This window comes from Macaca fascicularis, chromosome 7 (genome assembly GCF_037993035.2).
Source record: "Macaca fascicularis isolate 582-1 chromosome 7, T2T-MFA8v1.1".
Classification (NCBI taxonomy): domain Eukaryota; kingdom Metazoa; phylum Chordata; class Mammalia; order Primates; family Cercopithecidae; genus Macaca; species Macaca fascicularis.
This window is the reverse complement of record NC_088381.1, coordinates 171,106,409-171,123,992: the sequence shown is the minus strand read 5'-3', so window position 1 is coordinate 171,123,992 and position 17,584 is coordinate 171,106,409. Positions and strand designations below refer to the sequence as shown.

The 17,584-nt window shown below is 48.6% G+C and overlaps 1 protein-coding gene across 8 annotated transcripts in view; it reads left to right on the top strand.

The window, feature by feature from the left end:
* Nucleotides 1–17,584, top strand: part of CDC42BPB (CDC42 binding protein kinase beta) — a 132,733-nt gene that overhangs the window by 93,823 nt on the left and 21,326 nt on the right. For 2 of the 8 annotated variants that reach the window (XR_010576953.2, XM_015454228.3), the window contains exons 16-25: nt 93–198; nt 1,604–1,728; nt 2,385–2,490; nt 4,071–4,219; nt 5,574–5,668; nt 9,319–9,398; nt 12,723–12,773; nt 14,329–14,415; nt 14,742–14,819; nt 16,415–16,520. Coding sequence is in view for 4 of the 8 variants with exons in the window: in XM_015454228.3 (XP_015309714.1) it covers nt 93–198; nt 1,604–1,728; nt 2,385–2,490; nt 4,071–4,219; nt 5,574–5,668; nt 9,319–9,398; nt 12,723–12,773; nt 14,329–14,415; nt 14,742–14,819; nt 16,415–16,520 (983 nt within the window). In the remaining 4 variants the exon portion in view is untranslated. The remainder of the gene's footprint in view (nt 1–92; nt 199–1,603; nt 1,729–2,384; nt 2,491–4,070; nt 4,220–5,573; nt 5,669–9,318; nt 9,399–12,722; nt 12,774–14,328; nt 14,416–14,741; nt 14,820–16,414; nt 16,521–17,584) is intronic. The other 6 variants (XR_012416159.1, XM_005562262.4, XR_012416160.1 and 3 more) reach the window with 3 other exon arrangements.

Here is a 17,584-nt window from a genome sequence, read left to right as displayed (position 1 = left end):
GTTGAGAAGATGAAAGCTGATACCTATGCCATAGATAACGAATATTAGCGAAGTTACGAGCTTTTAAAACTGTTTCTCGCTCACCTTGGCAGGCATAACGAGATGGAGGAGGCGGTAGGTACAATAAAAGATAAATACGAACGAGAAAGAGCAATGCTATTTGATGAAAACAAGAAGCTAACCGCTGAAAATGAAAAGGTAATTAATTCAAAGTACCTGAGTTAGCACTTTGTAGGGAAATTGTAATTTAAAAAAATTTTTTTTTATTTTTAATTTGTGTGGGTATGTACGTAGTGGGTATATATATTTATGGAGGAATAGAATGTCATTCTTGAGTCTTGGAAGTTTGGTATCTTTTTTTTTTGGAGACAGAATTTCGTTCTGTTGCCCCAGGCTGGAGTACAGTGGTGCGATCTTGGCTCACTGTAAGCTCTGCCTCCCGGGTTCACGCCATTCTCCTGCCTCAGTCTCCCGAGTAGCTGGGACTATAGGCGCCCGCCACCACGCCTGGTGAATTTTTGGGTTTTTTTTTTTTTTTTTTTTTTTTGAGATGGAGTCTTGCTCTGTCACCCAGGCTGGAGGGCAGTGGTGCGATCTCTGCTCACTGCAAGCTCCGCCTCCCAGGTTCACGCCATTCTCCTGCCTCAGCCTCCCGTGTAGCTGGGACTACAGGCGCCTGCCACCACACCCAGCTAATTTTTTTTTTTTTTTTGTATTTTTAGTAGAGACGGGGTGTCACCGTCTTAGGATGATCTTGATCTCCTGACCTCATGATCCGCCCGTCTCGGCCTCCCAAAGTGCTGGGATTACAGGTGTGAGCCACCGCTCCCGGCCTTATTTTTTGTATTTTTAGTAGAGATGGGGTTTCACTGTGTTAGTCACGATGGTCTCGTTCTCCTGACCTCGTGATCCACCGGCTTCGGCCTCCCTAAGTGCTGGGATTACAGGCATGAGCCACCGCACCGGCCGAAGTTTGGGATCTTTTTACAGTGCGGTCATGTGCCATATAACGATGCTTCCATCAGTGACAGACCGTGTGTACAACAGACATCCCATACGATTGTAATACTGTCCTTTACCTCTTCTGTGTTGAGATACACAGATACTTAGCATTGTGTTACAGCCACCGGCAGCGTCCCGTACAGCAACATGGTATGCAGGCTGTGGCCTGGAATTGACAGGCTGTGCCACAGGGCCTGCCTGGCGTGCAGCAGCCACACCATCTAGGCTTGTGTGAGTGCATTCACGCTGTGTGCACAAGGACGTGTTTCTCAGCCCGTGTTCTTGCTGTTTCACCACACGTGACTGTTTTGATTTTTGAATGAAGTAATGGGTTTGGTCTTTTAAATAGGATGTTTGTATTCAGCGAAAAGGTGCCAATTGCCTGAAGTCACTAGCTGCATCGGTTTAGGTTTAGATTTGAGTTGAAATGTGACTTAAGCTAGATACAGTGAAAAAATCCGTATCATGAACTTAGTTTAGAAAAATCTCATGACGATTAAAGAAAACTTTCAAAGTCTTCAAAGGAACTTCCAGTGTTAATGCCAGCATACTTAAAGGATGCCCGATTAACAAGTTCTGTGGTGAAATTGTTTCATTTCAGCTCTGTTCCTTTGTGGATAAACTCACAGCTCAAAATAGACAGCTGGAGGATGAGCTGCAGGATCTGGCAGCCAAGAAGGAGTCGGTGGCCCACTGGGAAGCTCAGATTGCGGAAATCATTCAGTGGTACGTGCGCGGCCCCATTAGCGGCCGTAAAGCGACTCCCTGCTCAGTCCAGGAGGCCTGTCCCGCCTCTGCTGCCTCATCCTGTGCTCCACGCCAGGTCGTGCCTCTCAGGCTGGGATGCAGGTCTTGTTGCTGTTCCCCAGAACTTCTCATGTCTGGGGCAGTGGTTCTGTTGGACTGGAGGTGGAGACACGCCCCCACCAACCCACTGAAGGACTTGGGGCAAGCCGTTCACACCCCTCGCGTTCTCAGAGATACAGGAGGCAGAGCCCTCCTGAAGTGGCTGCGGAAGCAGCAGGGAGACTTGGAGCGAGCTGGGACCTGGCCCTCCGCTCCTAAGGTGTGAAGTTGTAATTTTTAAAAGAGTTTTTATTTTTAATTTTTGTGGGTGCATGGTAGGTGTATATATTTATGGGGTAATATAATTTTTTCATTCTTGAGTCTTGGAAGTTTGGTGTCTTTTTAAACTACAGTCGTGCCATGTAACGATGCTTCCATCAGTGTGATCCTGCGTATACAATGGGTACACTGTGGGCACTCTGGCTGACGTGACGCTGTGTCAGTGTGTCCCGAGGAAGGCAGGAACGTCCCCTTCTTGTTTGGCTTCTCGCTGGTAGCTATGCTTCGTGAGACAGAACATCTGTTCCCTCCTCCAGGGTCAGCGACGAGAAAGATGCCCGGGGCTACCTTCAAGCTCTTGCTTCCAAGATGACCGAAGAGCTCGAGGCTTTGAGGAGTTCTAGTCTGGGGTCAAGAACACTGGTAGGTTTTGTGTAATGCCTGCATTTCTATTACTGAATAATTTGTTAATGGTTTTAAGTGTGAATGTGACATTTAAGTACTATTTAGGGAATTACAGTAATGCAAGAGACTTCTGTGCAACCAGTTCCCCAGTTTAAGGAATGCTAACATTTGCCAGCTTTCAGATCATTATGGCTTCTCTCGATGGCATTCATTCGTTTAGCAAATAATTATTGAGCACTGAGCTCTGTGGTATCAAATTAAGACTGGATTCTGCCCTCAGAGAGCTTTATTAATTTTATTGGTTCATTTAGTGATCTGTGTATTTTATATTTTTCCCCCCGAGATGGAGTCTCACTCTATCGCCCAGGCTGGAGTGCAGTGGCATGATCTCGGCTCACTGCAACCTCCACCTCCTGGGTTCAAGTGATTCTCCTGCCTCAGCCCCCCAGGTAGCTGGGATTACAGGTGTGCATCGCTACACCAGGCTAATTTTTGTATTTTAGTAGAGATAGGGTTTTGCCACGTTAGCCAGGCTGGTCTCAAACTCCTGACCTTAGGTGATCTGCCCGCTTCGGCCTCCCAAAGTGCTGGGATTACAGGTGTGAGCCACCACACCTGGCCTTCCTCTGTCCATTTTCTTCTCTTTACCATTGTAGATGGAAAATGAAGAATTCTCAGTTGTGTTCAATGAAGGTTTTTGGTTTAAAAAAAGAAAAATCAGCAAGATGGCATCTCTAGACTTCTTTCATACCTCCTGAAAGTTGATATCATACATTGGGCAACTCAGTAAGAAAACAGAAGGGTGCTGTTAGTGAACTGGCATATTCCACTGTTGCTTCATCCTAGGTCACTCCGTCATTCTTCCCTTATTATTTTAGTCTTTTTTTTTTTTTTTAATCACAGGTAGGAATGAGTAATGACATAATTCCCAGGATGGTGAAATCGCAAAATGTTTCAAATTATGAGAAAAAGATAACCGAACCCTATAATGTACCTTAGGTTTGTAAAAGGTCCAGGGTTCAGTGGACCCAAATACAAATTGCACTACAGAGGCCAGGCGCAGCGGCTCACGCCTGTAATCCCAGCACTTTGGGAGGCCAAGGTGGGTGGATCACGAGGTCAGGAGTTTGAGACTAGCCTGGCCAGCATGGTGAAGCCCTGTCTCTACTAAAAATACAAAAATTAGCCAGGCGTGGTGGCGTGCACCTGTAATCCCAGCTACTGGGGAGGCTGAGACAGGAAAATTGCTTGAATCTTGGAGGCGGAGGTTGCAGTGAGCCGAGATCACGCCATTGCACTCCAGCCTGGGCAACAAGAGCAAAACTCCATCTAAAAAAAAAAAAAAGAGGTTGTACCACAGAATTACTTTTATTCTTCTCAAAGATAAAGTAAATGTTCTTTTTTAGAAGATTTCTAAGGAAGAGTAAAAGTCATAAAATATCAAAACTGAAACTCCTGAGGCACCTCAATAATTTAGAGTTAATACCTAAGTGAGACAGTAATGGCTTAAGGTTAGACAAAGATAACTTATTTGTTAACATTAGTTTAACAAGTAGATAACTGAAAGTGCATTTTTAACACCGTAACCATGTCGCAAGGATCCACTGTGGAAGGTGCGCCGCAGCCAGAAGCTGGACATGTCCGCGCGGCTGGAGCTGCAGTCGGCCCTGGAGGCGGAGATCCGGGCCAAGCAGCTTGTCCAGGAGGAGCTGAGGAAGGTCAAGGATGCCAACCTCACCTTGGAAAGGTACTTGGTGCTGGGGTCTAACTCTGAGTAGGAGCGGGGGCTGTGTGGCCTTCAGCCAGCCCTGAGCCTTGTGGGCTCTGATGCTCCTCACCTGGAAAATCGGGGCCACGGTGTTTACTGGCACCTTAGGAGGCAGCAAGTCGGGTTTACCTGCAGGAGCCCTGAATAGCAGGCTGTTCTAGCACAGAGGAGGTGGCCACAAGGGTGCAGGGCCTCGCCTGCCGCGGGGGTGTGCAGTGCAGTGCAAGCCGTGTTTTGACAGCAGCGGGTGCTTGTGCCCCGCGCTGGGTAGTGAGACTCATACCACTGTCTGACAGGAGCCCCTCTCACTGCTTAGTCACCTCCATGCCGCTCCATTCACTAACTCAGGATTGTTCCTTTCAAGCTAATGCAAATATTTTAAAACAGAGGTTGAAGATGGCATTCTCACTTGAAATTTTTCTCCAACTCCAAGCAGTAACGAGAATGCCATTTTCACACAGCAGTAAATTCAGTCAGTATTAGCTGAGAGTTTCCTCTTTGCAGATCCTGTTTTATAAGGATACGAGAATGAAAGTCAGTTTCATAAAAACCAGGCCAGCTGTGCTGTGCCGTGAGGCGGACGAGGACCTAGAAGGGACAGTGTCTTTAACAGAATTACTGAGTCCCAAATCCTGTTAGTTTGGGGCTAAAAGAATTAATGGTAATAGGTTTCAGTTAAATTGACTTCCTTTGTACCGGGAACTGCTGTAAGACTGTTCTGTTAAATCCTGTGACCTTCCCACAGCCCAACAGGACAGGCACTCTTGTTACTCCTGCTTACGCACTCTGCAGGTGATTTGCCCACTGTCACCCCACTGATAAGTGGAACGCCCCCCCCCGCCCCCCACAAACTGCGTCCCTCCTGGCCAGCTGTTCTCCGTGGCAGCCTGACTTTCTCTGTCCCCTCCATGAAGTTGCTGGAATTGCAAGGCTGCCGGTACGGCTGGTGCTGGTGCTTCTTGATGCAGCCACCATCTTGCCAGTTATGGGAAACATATTGACGGGGCTGATGGCTGAGCGGCCTGGGCCCTGTGTCCCTGGAGAACAGAGGACTCGCCTGGGAAGGAGATTAGGAAGATCAAAGCTCCATTAGGCCATCATGAGACACACCTTCCTAAGCCATGACTTTTTAAATTCCTGCTTGAATGTTTATATTTGAAATATTCATACTGTTTGTAGTGTTTGCAGTAGAAAGGCCCAGCATGAGCTGCCGTGTTCTGAACAGTCCCCGGTGCTGGGGAGAAACCCCGGCCCTCTCATCCTGCCCTGCCCCAGACTGCCTCATAGACAACCTCTTCTCAGTGCACTTAAAGCCATTTATTTTTTATTTTAGCAAACTAAAGGACTCTGAAGCCAAAAACAGAGAATTATTAGAAGAAATGGAAATTTTGAAGAAAAAGATGGAAGAAAAATTCAGAGCAGATACTGGTAAATTAACATCAGGCAGTTCTGCATTATTTGAATATAAATATTTTTCAAATGAGTGGGTTTATTTTCTTTTCGACTTAATAGTTACTTTAGTTACGTAAAGTACCTACAGAATTCCAAAATCAACATTTTCAAACAGCATCTTCAAAGATATTTTCCCCAAAGCTAGCCATTGTTTTTGGTTTATCCTTCCTTTTTTTGTGTGTGAAACAGTCTTGCTCTGTCACCCAGGCTGGAATGCAGTGGCATGATCTCGGCTCACTGCAACCTCTGCATTCTGGGTTCAAGCGCTTCTCCCGCCTCAGCCTCCCAAGTAGCTGGGATTACAGGCACACGCCACCACCATCCCTGGCTAATTTTTGTGTTTTTAGTAGAGATGGGATTGTGCCATGTTGGCCAAGCTGGTCTGGTCTGCAGTTCCTGACCTCAGGCAATCCAGCCACCTCAGCCTCCCAAAGTGCTGGGATTACAGGTGTGAGCCACCGTGCCCAGCCTTTCATCTTGAAAACATATGGCAAATACACACAAATCTAGGCACACATTTGCATCCCCTGATTACATAAAAGGCATCATTTTGTGCTGGGGGGGGCCCCCTGGCCCCCTCTGCAGCTACACTGTGCACTGCCGTGGGCTGGCCAGCCGCTGGGATGGGTTATTCCCTGGCATTTGCTGTCATAGAAAGTGCTGCCAGGAGTGGCTGAATGGATAGAACATTTCCTATTTTTGTCGGTGTGTTTCGGGATAGAGTTCTAGAAGTGGGATTGCCAGGGCAAAGGGCAAACATGCCTGTACACTCGTGCTACGTGCTGATGGACAGGCCTCCAGAGGCTGCGCACTGACACTCCTCCTACTCTGCATGAGGGGTTTCTGCCCCACAGCCTGCCCACAAAGTAGGATTTCAGACTTTTGGATTTTTGCTGCTCTGAATAGGTGAGAAATAACATCTCCATAGAAGTTTAACTTGCATGTTTCTCATAAGTAAGATGGAGCATCTTTTTATGTGTGTGAGGAACTTTTGTATTTTGTGCATTATATATTTTTATTGTTTGCCCACTTTTAAAAATTCAGGTTATTAGTCTGGTGGATTTCTGAAAGCCTTTTGCATTATGGGGATTAGTCCTTTTGTTTGTGATGTAAGTTGCAAGTATTTTCCTTGTTTCTCTTTGTCTTTGCTTATTCATTTATTTATTTTTTTGCCAAATAAAAGTGGTTTTGCAGCCGGGCACGGTGGCTCATGCCTGTAATCCCAACACTTTCGGAGGCCGAGGTAGGTGGATCACTTGAGGTCTGGAGTTCGAGACCAGCCTGGCCAATTTGGAGAAACCCCATGTCTTCTAAAAATACAAAATTAGCTGGGCATGGTGATGCATGCCTGTAATCCCAGCTACTCAGGAGGCTGAGGCAGGAGAATTGTTTCAATTTGAACCTGAACCTGGGACGCAGAGGTTGCGGTGAGCCACAGTTGCGCCATTGCACTCCAGCCTGGGCAACAAGAGCAAAACGCTGTCTTTAAAAAAAAAAAAGTGGTTTTGCCATCTCAACAAAAAATACAAAAATTGGCTGGGCGTGGTGGTGCATACCTATAGTCTCAGCTACTCAGGAGGCTGAGGCAGGAGAATCACTTGAACCTGGGAAACAGAGGTTGCAGTGAGCTGAGATCTCGCCACTGCACTCCAGCCTGGGCGACAGAGCCGGATTCCGTCTCTCAAGGAAAAGAAAAAAAAGGTGGTTTTCAAAATTTTTTGTGTGTCAAATTTTCAGTCTTTTTCCTTTTTTGAGTCATAAATAGGAAAATACAGCTAACTCCCAGTTGTTGGAGGGATTTTCCCATGCTTCTCATACTTGTGTGGCTTCATGATTGATTGATTGATTGATTGATTCAGGGTCTCGCTTTGTTGCCCAGGCTGGAGTGCAGTAGCACGATCAGGGCTCACTGCAGCCTCAACTTTCTGGGCTCAAGTGATCCTCCCACCTCAGCCTCCTGAGTAGCTGGGACTACGGGCACGTGCCACCATACCTGGCTAGTTATTGTTTTCTTTCTTTTTTTTTTTTGGAGATGGGGTTTCGCAGTATTTCACAGGCTGATCTTGAACTCCTGGACTCAAGCAGTCTGCCTGCCTTGCCTCCCAAAGTGCTAGGATTACAGGCGTGAGCCACCGTGCCCAGCCTCATTTTTGTAATTAGAATACTGATCCATTTGAAATGCGCTCTGACATACAGTTTGAGGAGTATATCCAGTTTTGTCTTTTGCTAATGGCTGGCTAGTTGTCCAGCAGCAGTTATTAATACCAGCTATTTTTCCTGCTGATTTTATGTATGACTGTTGTCATGTATAGGATCACCATGGGCACTTGGGTCTGTTTCTGGATTTTCTCCCGTTCCATTGTTCATGGGCAAGAACCATGTGATTCTTGTTTTTTGATTCGTGTTTTTTTGTGTGTGTGACAGGGTCTCACTCTGTCACCCAGGCTGTAGTGCAGGGGCACGTGCAGCCCCAATCTCCCCAGCTCAGGTGATCCTCCTATCTCGGTCTCCCAAGTAGCTGGGACCACAGGCACATACCACTATGCCCAGCTAATTTTACTTATTTTTTTGTGGAGATGGGGTCTCTCTGTGTTGCCGAGGCTGGTCTCAAACTCATGGCCTCAAGCAGTCCTCTGGCCTTGGCCTCCCAAAGTGCTGGGATGACAGGTGTGAGCCACTGCACCCGGCCATGATTCTTATCGTAGAGGCCTTAGTGAATCTGCTTTAATACCTGATAGATCTACTCCTCCTCCACCTACCCCCAGCCCAGCCACCCCTGTGGTTTTGGGGTTTTTTGTTTTTTTGTTTTTTTCCAGATGGAGTCTCACTCTGTTGCCCAGGCTAGAGTGCAGTGGCGCGATCTCGGCTCACTACAACCTCCGCCGCCGGTCTCACGCCATTCTTCTGCCTCAGCCTCCTGAGTAGCTGGGACTACAGGCGCCCGCCACCTCGCCTGGCTAGTTTTTTTGTTTTTGTTTTTTTTTTGTATTTTTGGTAGAGATGGGGTTTCATCGTGTTAGCCAGGATGGTCTCAATCTCCTGACCTCATGATCCGCCCGCCTCGGCCTCCCAAAGTGCCGGGATTACAGGTGTGAGCCACCACGCCTGGCCTTTTTTTTTTTTTTTTTTTTTTTTTTTTGAGACAGAGTCTTGCTCTGTCACCCAGGCTAGAGTACAGTGGCGTGATCTTGGCTTACCACAACCCTCACCTCCTGGGCTCAAGAGATTCTCCTGCCTCAGCCTCCCAAGTAGCTGGGATTTCAGGCACATGCCACCATGTGCAGCTAATTTTTGTATTTTAAGCAGAGATAGAGTTTCACCATGTTGGCCAGGCTGGTCTTTAACTCCTGACCTCAGGTGATCTGCCTACCTCGGCCTCCCAAAGTGTTGGGATTACAGGCGTGAGCCACCACGCCCAGTCCCTTGGTTACTTTTTCAAGTGAACTTTTTGATTATTGTTCATCTCTGGAGGAACGCCTGGTGTTTTTTTCAACTGGGATCATGTCAGATGTATCACTTACTTAAGGAGAATTGACATCTTGAAGACATTGAGTCTTTCTGTCTGAAAATAATATGTAGACTTTAGTTTTTTTTTTACCTTGACTATTCTTTGTTTCTTTTTACAGGGCTCAAACTTCCAGATTTTCAGGATTCCATTTTTGAGTATTTCAACACTGCACCCCTTGCACATGACCTGACATTTAGAGTGAGTCATTGTTTTTCTTTCTTTAAGTGACAGATGAGTTTATGATAAGTTAAAAATAGTGTAATACATGATTTTACCACTCATGGGGCCACAAACACACCAGTAAATATACATTCAGTATTTATCTCAGAGTTGTGCTAACTATGTACTTGACCCACATGTAATCAACCCACATTAAATGCATAAGGTAAGAGACATTCAGGGTATTTGAGTTGCTCCCAGAGAAGCTTTCTCAACTCAAGTTAAGTAGAAATGAGATTAAGAAAGTGCTCAGCATCTTCAGGGAGAAATCTACACTGGCCTCAGCTGTATAGTGAATATTTCTTTTTTTTTTTTTGAGACAGAGTCTTGCTCTGTCACCCAGGCTGGAGTGCAGTAGCATGATCTTGGCTCACTGCAACTTCCACCTCCTGGGTTCAAGCGATTCTCCTGCCTCAGCCTCCGGAGTAGCTGGGATTACAGGCACCCGCCACCGTGCCCGGCTAATTTTCGTATTTTTAGTGGAGGCAGGGTTTCACCATATTGGCCAGGCTGGTCTCGAACTCCTGACCTTGTGATCTGCCCCCCCGCCCCTCGGCCTCCCAAAGTGCTGGGATTACAGTTGTGAGCCACCACACCTGGCCTGTAGCAAGTATTTCAAGTAAGTACTTTAATACAAATTCTCACATTGGGATGGGTGCGGTGGCTCACACCTGTAATCCCAGCACTTTGGGAGGCTGAAGTGGGAGGATCACTTGAACCCAGGAGTTCAAGACCAGCCTGGGCAACATAGCGAGACCTTAGCTCTTAAAAAAAAAAAAATCCCACACTAGAGCAAATAAAATTACTTTAGTTGTATTTCCATCTGTATAGCTATAGAGTTCAGCATTGGGGATCAATGGGAAAGGTGGTTGATGGGAACAGTCTGGCCCCAGGTGCCTCGCCAAGACCCTTGCAAGGAGGCCAGCCCCTCAGGCAGCCAGAGCCACTGGTCATCTACTTGGGAATTAGCTGTCGAGTGAGGAGCAGACCCCACTGCCTCCCTCCGTGGGCCGCAGGTTCTTGGTGGCATTCCGTGGAGGCAGGACAGCCTTTCCTCCTCTTCTGAACCTGTAGGGATGCACCCTTGACAGCAGCACGCGAAGCACATTGGAACGGGGAGAGCAGAGCTCACTAATGGAACTCCTGATGGGGGTGTAGGGAGGGGGAGGTGGTTCCAGCCTTTGATTTAGAAAACTCCAACCCTGCAGGCGAGTGGGAAGAATAGGGTGCATGTGTACGTGTCCCTCACCTGGGGTTTTGCTACGTCTGCTTTCTCTCTCTCAGCAGAGAGACTTTTTTCCTCAGCAGTATTTGAAAGCGACTTGCAGGTGTCAGCGACCCCAACATACTTCAGCAGTTATTTCCCACGATTGGGGCATTCTCCCACATAACCACAGTGTCACTGTCACCAGGCATTCCGCGCTGGTGCCGTGGGACAGCCCGTATCCACGTGTCCCTTGTCCTGGGAACGTCCTTTCCTGCTGGCTTTTCCTCCTAGTTCTGGATCTACCTAGAGATGACGAATCGCATTTAGTCTTTTGTTTCCTTTAATCTGGAACAGTTCCCCATCTGTCCCTTCTTTTATGACAATGATATTTTGGTGTTACCCAAGTCAGTTGTCCTGCAGAATGTCCACTCTGGGTTTGTCTGATGTTCCATCTTGATCAGATGTGGGTTGAACCTTTGGCACAAACTCTGCCCAGGAGGAGCTGTGCCCTTCCCACACACAGAGGCCGGCCTGCCCAGGGTGGATGATGCCAAGTCTGATCGTTGGGTTGAGGTCGGGTTGGCTGGGTTGCTGCCTGTGTGAGTAGGGGGTAGTCAGCAGGTGCCCATGTGGGCAGCTGCCTGGAGCAGCCTCCCCTGGGGTGGGCTCTTAGCATCCTGGCCTGTGTCTGTCACAGGCTTGCATTGCTCACAGCCACTCTGGATGCACACCTCTTCACCTTCACCTGTCAGAATGTTTGTTTTATCAAATTGGCAATGCTTCTCTTTTCCCTGAAATCCTCCGTTTTGAAGAAGCAAATAACCGGTAAGTGCCCACCGGATCTTTGATAAGCCTGTTTCTGCACAAGTCGTTGCCTCTCCCTGTTGCTGTGGGGCCAGGCACCACTGTGGGGAGGAATGAGTGGATTCCAGAGAACCAGAGATGGTGCTTGTTCAGTGAATGGAGGCCGGCAGGAAAGCGGTAGCTTTCTGTAACATTAACAGAGTAGAGGGCCCAGTAGCAAGTGAGTTTACAGCCAGTCCTGCCCGTGAGTATGAGAGTCACAGCTGTGGAGATGGAGACAGAGGCGACATCTTTATGCCTCATTCTCTACAGCCAGCACGCCTGCCCCTGCTAATCCCAGCACGCCTGCCCCTGCTAATCCCTCCCTTTTTTTTTTTTTTTTTCCCCCAGACAGAGTCTTACTCTGTCGCCCAGGCTGGAGTGCAGTGGTGCAGTTTTGGCTCACCACAACCTCCACCTCCGGAGTTCAAGCGATTCTCGTGCCTCAGCCTCCCAAATAGCTGGGACTACAGGCACGTGCCACTACACCCAGCTAATTTTTTTTTTTTTTGTATTTTTAGTAGAGATTGGGGTTTTGCCATGTTGCCCAGGATGGTCTTGAACTCCTGACCTCAAGTGATCCACCCACCTCAGCCTCCCAAAGTGTTGGGATTACAGGTGTGAGCCACCATGCCTGGCCCATAGTTGATTTATAAATTCTGATATAAGCACGCATAACAAAACTTACCATCTTAACTATTTTTTGGAGTCAGGGCTTCCTTCTGCTGCCCAGGCTGGAGTACAGTGCTGCCATCATAGCTCACTGCCACCTCAAACTCCTGGACTCAAGCGATTCTCCTGCCTCAGCCTCCTGAGTAGCTGGCACTACAGGTGCTCGCCACCACGCCCGGCTAATTGTTAAATTTTTTGTAGAGAGGGATTCTTGCTGTATTGCCCAGACTGGTCTCAAACTCCTAACCTCAGGTGATCTGCCTGCCTCGGCCTCCCAAAGTGCTGGGATTATAGGCGTGAGCCACCGTGCCTGGCCATTAATCCCTCATTAATGCCTCTGTGATTTAAGTGGGAAGGCATTTATTGTTGAAAGAAAAAACCCTCCATCAGGGGCTGAGTCTGTTAGAGCTTCCAGACTCTTGAAAATTGTCTTTGAGAAACTTCTTATCCCACTCTGCCTGCATGAAACATGTTGCTTATTACTAGAAATGGTTTGCCACCAAGATTAAGTCAATATATCTTCGTGCAAGTGTTGACTGGGTGGGAAATGATGTTTGTTCCTCCTGTCTGTTGCCTCCAAGGACTCTCTCTCCTCCTCGTCTGCATCTTCCCTGCTAGCCTTTTGGGAAGAAGTAAGTGGCTGCCAGCGCTGGCTTCCCGCGGCTTTCACTCCTGTTAGTGCACAGCCTCCTCAATGCTCCTGTCCTTTAATCTGCATCCCTTTGATTAATCAACTAAATGAAACGAGCGGGGCTTTTACATGACTAAAATTAAATTAATATTCTTTTCCTCCTCATTTATCTAAAGATGGAACCATAACTCACTTAACATACCTTGTTTATGGGGCAGATTTGCTTACGTTTTTGAGCTTTGATAATTAGCCAGTTGAGCTAGCCTTTCCCTTGTGAATTTGCAGTACGCAGTTGTGTGTGTGTTTTATGTGTGTGTGCTGCCGTCCCATCTGAATTTGGCTCCTTTCTTAGCGGCCTAATTAATTGCAACTGTTGGAAAGTGTTTATCTGATTTGGTTCATTGGGATTCTGATGTGGAACACAAAATACAGCTGTAAACTGCTCCTTTAGGCGGCTACCCAGCCATATCTGTGTCCTAGTACGCTGTTTGCTGGTGCTAACACTTACTACCCAGCATACCTACATGTACGTTTGTGTAAACAGCAATGGCCTGTGATGATAAACTATTAGTTTCAGGAATACGTGCTGAAACAGAGTTGTTTTTAAATGGTTTCAGAGTGTAGCTTTAGCTTCAAATAAATCACTGTGAAATTAAACTCTTAATTTGTTAAAACAAAACATTGCTTCCCTGTGTCGTAAAATCTTCAGGGAAATTCTTACAACTGCTCCTGGGCCCACCGACCTCTCTTGATGTTTGAATTTCTTCTTGATCCTTGAAATGAGGTTAAGAAGCATTTGGCTAATTGATCTTTTTTTTCTTTTTCTTTTGAGACAGTCTTGCTTCATTGCCCAGGCTGGAGTGCAGTGGCTTGATCTCGGCTCACTGCAGCGTCCACCTCCTAGGTTCGAGCGATTCTCGTGCCTCAGCCTCCAGAGTAGCTGGGATTATGGGTGTGTGCTAGCACGCCCGGCTAATTTTTGTATTTTTAGTGGAGACGAGGTTTTGCCATGTTAGCCAGGCTGGTCTCAAACTCCTGACTTCAGGTGATCCCCACCTCAGCCTCCCAAAGTGCCGGGATTACAGGCGTGAGCCTCCGCGCCCTGCCTGGCTAATTGATCTGAAGGCTGCTAGGTTGGGTAACCTTACTTATGAATAAAGGTCAGGAAGGATCGGCGTTTCCAGGTCTTGCCCTTTCAGTGGCCAGGGTGAGGAGGCTGTAGGAGGCGGCGGTGTGCTCAGGGCTATGCATTAGAAGTGTCTCCAGGCAAATTCTCACCTCAGTGGGGTGACTGTGACTTGTCAGACTCACCTGCCCACGCGATCACCACTCAGCCGAGGATGCCAAGTGCAGGGGTCCTCAGGGTAGGCCGGCCAGCTAGGAGTGGAGCAGGAGTCTGTGAGGAGACCCAAGGGGTGATAGGATCCAGGAGTAAGAACCGCTGGGACCTCTGGGCCAGACAGAATGTGCTTTTATTAGTAAAGAACTTGTAAGTCGAGTCTGGATCATGTAGAGTATGTCCTTTCACCCAACTCTTTCTTTCTTGGTTCTCACAGACCAGCTCAGCTAGTGAGCAAGAAACACAAGCTCCGAAGCCAGAAACGTCCCCGTCGATGTCTGTGGCTGCATCAGAGCAACAGGAGGTGAGACAGCGTTGCCTTGGTGATGCTCCCACCTGGGGTCTGCCCTCGTGTCCAGGTGACCAGACACCGCTCACCTGGCCCCTGCATAACAGCTTGCAGCGAGGGCCTCTGCCCAGGTGCTCAAGCCCACCTTTCATTTTGAGAATTAACTGTCAGTCCCTCCCCTAGATGAGGAAGGCTTCAGCAGATGTCTCAACATTGTAGCAAATTAAAGATGCAGAACTGTTCGCTGTTAACACATTCTTGAGAGAAGTGCACCCCGTGGGGCCAGGTGTCTCAGCCGTGCTGAGCTGGGCCGACACTCACCTGTCCTGCTTGTCTCCCAGGACATGGCTCGGCCCCCGCAGAGGCCATCCGCTGTGCCGTTGCCCACCACGCAGGCCCTGGCTCTGGCTGGACCGAAGGTAGGGGCCTTGCTTTCACCCGGGGCGCCTTCTTAGTTATTTAGTTGTTTATTTATTCTCAGTTATTTAGAAAATAACTTTTGTATAAGTAAAACAGACTTAGTCATTTTTGCGTACACACAGTAGTGACCCTGGTGTTCTGTAGGAAATTTGTTGAGAATGGTGTGTAATTCAGGAAACTGTCAGGATCCTGTGTTTTCTTAATGACACCAATGCTACACAAATATATTTTAATCAGAAATGTTCAGCTTTTGGTCTCCCTACTCTCGTCTCATTCCCCAAGCCATATTCCCCTCTCCACGGATAGGCAGCTTACTCCTCCACATTGACTTTCATTTGTCTGCCTGCACTTTGGGAACCTTACAGAACCGTGTGGCTGGTGGGTAAGAATGACTCGGCATAAGCGGCACTGCAGTGCGTGTGCGGTTCTGAGCCTCATGCTTTTCACAAGTGCATCCTGGAGCGCCAGCACGGGGACCCCACTGGGCCCCTGCTCCCAAGTCCTGGCCTTGGCTTCTTCTGTAACATCCCCTTTTCTTTCGTATAAATATCAACGCGGATCAGAAAGTCTCCAGGGTGACAGGCCCCCGAGTTCCAAGCATTGCGAGTACATAGCCCTGTGGCCTAAGGTGGTTTTAGTTGTTGTTAATATAGACACGGCCTCTGCTTGTGCTTCCTGCCACAGGCAGCTATGCCAGCTGGACGTAAGAAGCCAGACTTGTATGAGGCTAATTAAGGGTTTGCCTTTTGGACTGAGACTCTTGCAGAGTCAGGGACCAAGTCAAGAGGTCATTTATTTGGTTACCATATTTGATAGCAGCAGCTCTGCAGACTGCTGGTGTGTTGCTCCTAGTTGTGACGGCCCGGGCACCGCCCCACGGCCTCCCTGCCCACCTCAGCCAGCCTCTTCCCCCGCAGGTCTCTGGAGTTTGTGTCGGTCACTCCCCTACTTCTTGCCAGTGGTCTCACCCACATCTGTGTCCTGCTGAGGATCGTATTGGTCTCTGCTGCGCCTGAGCTTTGTAAACAGGCGGTCCCGCATGGCCTGCACCACGTCCCTCCGTTCAGCCTTGGGGCTGCTTCCATTGCCGCTGGGATCACAGTGTGTCCACTCCCGATGAGGGACCATGAGCCTTTCTAGGCATTTGCTATTGTGAACTGTTCTCCTGTAGGTGATTCTTGTGTGTGTCTTGGACACATGCAAGGCCTGTGTGCAGCCCAACCCAAATGTGACCCCAGGTTGGCCCCCAAGAGCCAGTTGGTGCTGGTCTCCAGGAGGCCAGGAGCGTGAGCCAGAAAGAGCATTGGCCATGCCACCTTGGCGCTCTGGCCCAGCTGACCTCGCTGTTTGGTAGCAGTGCTCTCCCACTGAAGGACGTATTTGTTGGCCTGTCTCTGGCTTAGGCTCGTAGGTGGTTTTCACCACTATTTGATGAGCCCTGTTAGGGAACACGTAGACCAAGACCAGAACGTGCACATTTCCACCTTTTCAGGATAATGCCCAAGCCGTGTATAAACTGGATCACAGGCAGATGGATCTGACTCTTCTCAGGAGTCCATGGTTTACCTCAGTGTTCTTGATTTTCTCCTTCCAGCCGAAAGCTCACCAGTTCAGCATCAAGTCCTTCTCCAGCCCTACTCAGTGCAGCCACTGCACCTCCCTGATGGTTGGGCTGATCCGGCAGGGCTACGCCTGCGAGGGTGAGTGTCGCTGCAGCTCCCCGGGTCAGCGTGCACAGCCCCACACCCCTGCCGCTCAGGGCACCAGCAAGCGCCAGGGCAGCCCTTATGCAAGCAAACCAAACTGAAGTGAAGTTTGATTGGCATTATTTGAGGACAGGGTTTGGTTCTTTTTGGGTGGGGGGATAGGGTCTCACTCTGTAGCTCAGACTGGAGTGCAGTGGTGCAGTCACAGGTCAGCTCAAGCGATTCCCTTGTCTCAGCCTGTCAAGTAGTTGGGAGCACAGACACACACACCCCACCACACCTGGCTATTTTTAAATTTTTTTGTAGAGAGTGGGGGTCTCACTTTGTTTCCCAGTCTGGTCTCGAACTCTGGGACTCAAGCGATCTCCCGCCTCAGCCTCCCGAAGTGCTGGGTTACAGGCGTGAGCCACGGCACCCAGCGTGAGCCACGGCACCCAGCCTGGCAGGTTTATTTTTACAAATCCTCAGTAAAGGTCTGTGGAACCGTGGATCCCTGCTGTGCTGGGGGCTCCAGTGCACTCTGCACCTCTGTGGTGACCCAGATCTTCCATTGAGAATTATTATAAAGTGTATCGTCTGCAGCTGTTCTTGAAAATCAGGAAAAATAATTGTGTAAAACCTTCCACTATCAGATTATCTAGAGATAACCACCATTATTTGTCTCTGCTTCTGGTCATCGTTCCTTCTTTCCCTTCCTTCCTTCCTTCCTTCCTTCCTTCCTTCCTTCCTTCCTTCCTTCCTTCCTTCCTTCCTTCCTTCCCTCCCTCCCTCCCTCCCTCCCTTCCTCCCTTCCTTTCTTTCCTTCCTTTCTTTCCTTCCTTTCCTTCCTTCCTTCCTTCCTTCCCATCCTTCCTTCCTTCCTTCCTTCCCTTCCTTCCTTCCTTCCTTCCTTCCTTCCTTCCTTCCTTCCCTCCCTCCCTCCCTCCCTCCCTCCCTTTCCTTCCTTCCTTCCTTCCTTCCTTCCTTCCTCCCTTCCTCCCTCCCTCCCTCCCTCCCTCCCTCCCTCCCTTCCTTTCCTTCCTTCCTTCCCTTCCTTCCTTCCTTCCGTCCTTCTTTCC